The 3,161-nt window shown below is 33.3% G+C and overlaps 1 protein-coding gene across 1 annotated transcript in view; it reads right to left on the bottom strand.

Annotated features, from left to right (window-relative positions):
• LOC105456923 (putative sodium-dependent multivitamin transporter) overlaps nt 1-3,161 on the bottom strand; it is a 12,014-nt gene that overhangs the window by 7,458 nt on the left and 1,395 nt on the right. Inside the window, exons 2-8 of the mRNA XM_011701308.1 lie at nt 2,037-2,161; nt 1,735-1,956; nt 1,323-1,663; nt 1,122-1,241; nt 668-885; nt 152-369; nt 1-85 (exon numbers count right to left, since the gene is read on the bottom strand). Of these exons, the coding sequence (XP_011699610.1) occupies nt 1-85; nt 152-369; nt 668-885; nt 1,122-1,241; nt 1,323-1,663; nt 1,735-1,956; nt 2,037-2,156 (1,324 nt within the window). The 5' untranslated portion in view covers nt 2,157-2,161. The remainder of the gene's footprint in view (nt 86-151; nt 370-667; nt 886-1,121; nt 1,242-1,322; nt 1,664-1,734; nt 1,957-2,036; nt 2,162-3,161) is intronic.

Below are 3,161 nucleotides of genomic sequence, written 5' to 3' on the forward strand. Positions count from 1 at the left end.
TTTCCGTCGTCGATTCTGTTCCCATGCCAAGTGTGAAAATGCCTAACAATGGACCGCCAGTTATTCCCATAATAATGTAGAAAGCCTAAAATGACAGAAATTTATTTTATTGCCACTAATCTTTCAATTTAGAAATATTTATAAGAATTACCTGAAATAATCCGCCAAAAAATTGCGCTAAAAATGCTAGGACAATGGAAAAAATGCCGACCGTAAAAGCGAGCACTTTAGCGATGAAAGCTGATTTTGTAGGAGAGAATTCATGCCCAATATACTTTCTGTATAAAGGTTTTAGAAAATCCTCCAACATTACGGCCGCCAGAGAATTTATTATCGAAGAAATCGTGCTAAGACTTGCACTAAAGATACCTGGAAATACAGACATTCGAATATAATATTAGTGTTAAGTATCCACCGCGCACTTCTGTTTTAGAACTGACTTTATTATACATAAATGAGAGTATCTAAGATGACTATCGCAAACACACTAGTTGATTGATTTTATTTTAAAATTGTTTCAAAAATACGCCTAAAATCGCATATTTCAAATATTGATGTTTTCAGATATTTTTATTTTCATATTTTAATATGTAATTTCCATGACATATTAAGAGATATTAAGAGATATTAAGCTACGACAAAATCAATTTGCGGTAAAAATATTTACCTGCCACAAAAAGGCCTGGTAAACCAGATATATTAGACATCGTGTCTACAACGTACAATGGCATAAGCATATCAGGCGAAGTAATTCTTTTCTGGAGAAGCGGATCGCAATTGTGGTATCTGCTGTACATCGCCAATCCTAAGAAGCAACTTGCAGTCACAATTATTATCAAAATGAGCAAAGACAGCCATATAGCTCTTTGTGAAGACTGCATATTTCTAAAAAAAAAATTTACTTAATTCAATTTTTTAAATTTCTTTAAATGTATTTTAATTAATAAACGACAATTTAAATGATATAAAAAAAAAATTTATTTAATAATTAAGTAAAAGAAGAAAAAATTAAAATTATATGACTGTCATTGTTTTATATACGACTAATGAAGCGTCAGCAATTGCTCTACTATATTTAATAATTTTATTTCTTATCCAATTACTCGAATAATGGGACATACTTAACAGTTACCATACGCTGTATTTGTACTTGGTTCACTCCGAAACGTATTAAAAATGTACAGAAACCTCCCAGTATAATGGACCACCAGGTATGTTTTACTGTTGGATCTAAATCAATACTATAAGATAAGTAAAATATTAATTTGTGTTTAGGTATAGAAAATTGGCCAAGTTTATACTAATATAGAGAAATAGGTTACCTATCAAACTCGAGGCGTTGCCCTTGCCTCGCGATTTCCCATATCCGTTCCAATCCTCCGACATCATTTGCTGCTGAGCCAATAATTAAAAACACGGCGGCGAACATAAGTAAAATTTGAAATACGTCGGTTGTTAACACAGCTTTAATGCCACCTATACTGGAATAGAAGGCACACACAAGGCCAATGATGATAATACTGAAAATCTTGGAAATTCCTGTAGTCGTCTCCAAGACTAGAGAAGGAGCATAAAGCACCACTCCTGAGTACAATAGCAGTTGAATCCAGAAAATGAAACTAATCATCATCCTAGCTCTTACTCCGAAACGCCTTTCTAAGTACTAAAAAAATTAATTTCCCTTTAAATGTGCGACCAAAAACATTTCGCAACCAAATAAATCGCTAGACTCACCTCGTAGATGGTTGTCGTCTGCAGATTGTAAAATACTGGTAAGAATCCATAACATACAATCAAAGTGCCCAGCAAATACGATAGATTTGTTACAACATATAGCATCCCGTATGTGTAAGTCTCACTGGATATACCTAGCAGTCCGGATGCAGATACAGTAGATGCTACAATGGCGATAGCAACTGGTACGCTACTCATTGATCGATTTGCAATAAAGTATTCCTATATAAAGTACATTTTATTATAGCAAAGCATTAAAAAGAAACTTTGTCTTAACAAGAGTGTCTAACAACAATAAACACCTGTATAGTTTTTTGACGTCCTCCACTAAATCTGTAATAAATACCAATTCCTGCACTTATACATAACGTCACCGCTATAACTAGATAGTCGATCCATCCTAAGGTAATTATTTCCGTCATTTTGTCTAAAATATTAAATGAATATAAATATGTTGCGTAAGAAAAAAAAGTCGATTTTTAAGTAAATATGATAAATATACAGGGTGTCCGCCACTCAATGGTACAGCGCTCTTGGGCAGATAGAGTGGACCAAACTGAACAAAAAAGTCCTCTACCATTTTGCGATCTTCGCAATAGTTTTCGAGATATTAATATATAAATCTCGTCGAATCTGAATGCGCGGCGAGATACTCCCGCCCATCGTGAACCGCGGTTGCTTCACCCGCGCAGCGTAAGGGTAATTGCACGCTTATCAATACCGCGGCTCACGTCCCCCGCGCGCCGCGCGCTGTATATCAGGTTGAACATGCCAAATAATTTTTAATTTTTTATTGTCCATATGCAATACAATTATTTTATTATATGCATATTACTGTACAATAAATATATGATCTATAATATTTCACTGTATTTCGATTAATTTAAATAAACAATTAGGACTCGCAACAATTAAACCTGGATATACATATATACAAATTATGCACAGAGTACTCTGAAATAAGATTTCTGCCAGATTGACAGCAGCCAGCCTTTCATAGCCTTTATAATATCTAACGATGTTAGCAAACTGCCATCAGAAATATATATGATAAAGCCTGCTGTTTTATGTTATGCCAGCAAAAGATATAGCGGATTAAGGAGGTGATTTTCGGCGCGTAATCGGTCATCATAGTGGCAAAATGTCTATCCAGATAAAAAAAATTTTGTGCCAAGTTTCATTTCAAAAGACCCACATAATTTCGAAATATCACACGAGATGTGATTTTTTGATATTTTTTTTCCACTAAATTTAAATTAATTTTTAAAAAAAATTCATGATTACAAAAGCTATCTATATACATAAGTTTGAATTTTGTTGTCGTTCTGTGCTGAAAATTCTGTTTTTTTTTTAATTCAGAATATTTTAAATCGCATTTTTTCTAGATTTAAAAAACTGACCACTTTTAAAAAAATTTAGTAGATAAG

The sequence above is a fragment of the Wasmannia auropunctata genome, unplaced genomic scaffold (genome assembly GCF_000956235.1).
Source record: "Wasmannia auropunctata unplaced genomic scaffold, wasmannia.A_1.0 LD335479.1, whole genome shotgun sequence".
Classification (NCBI taxonomy): Eukaryota; Metazoa; Arthropoda; class Insecta; order Hymenoptera; family Formicidae; genus Wasmannia; species Wasmannia auropunctata.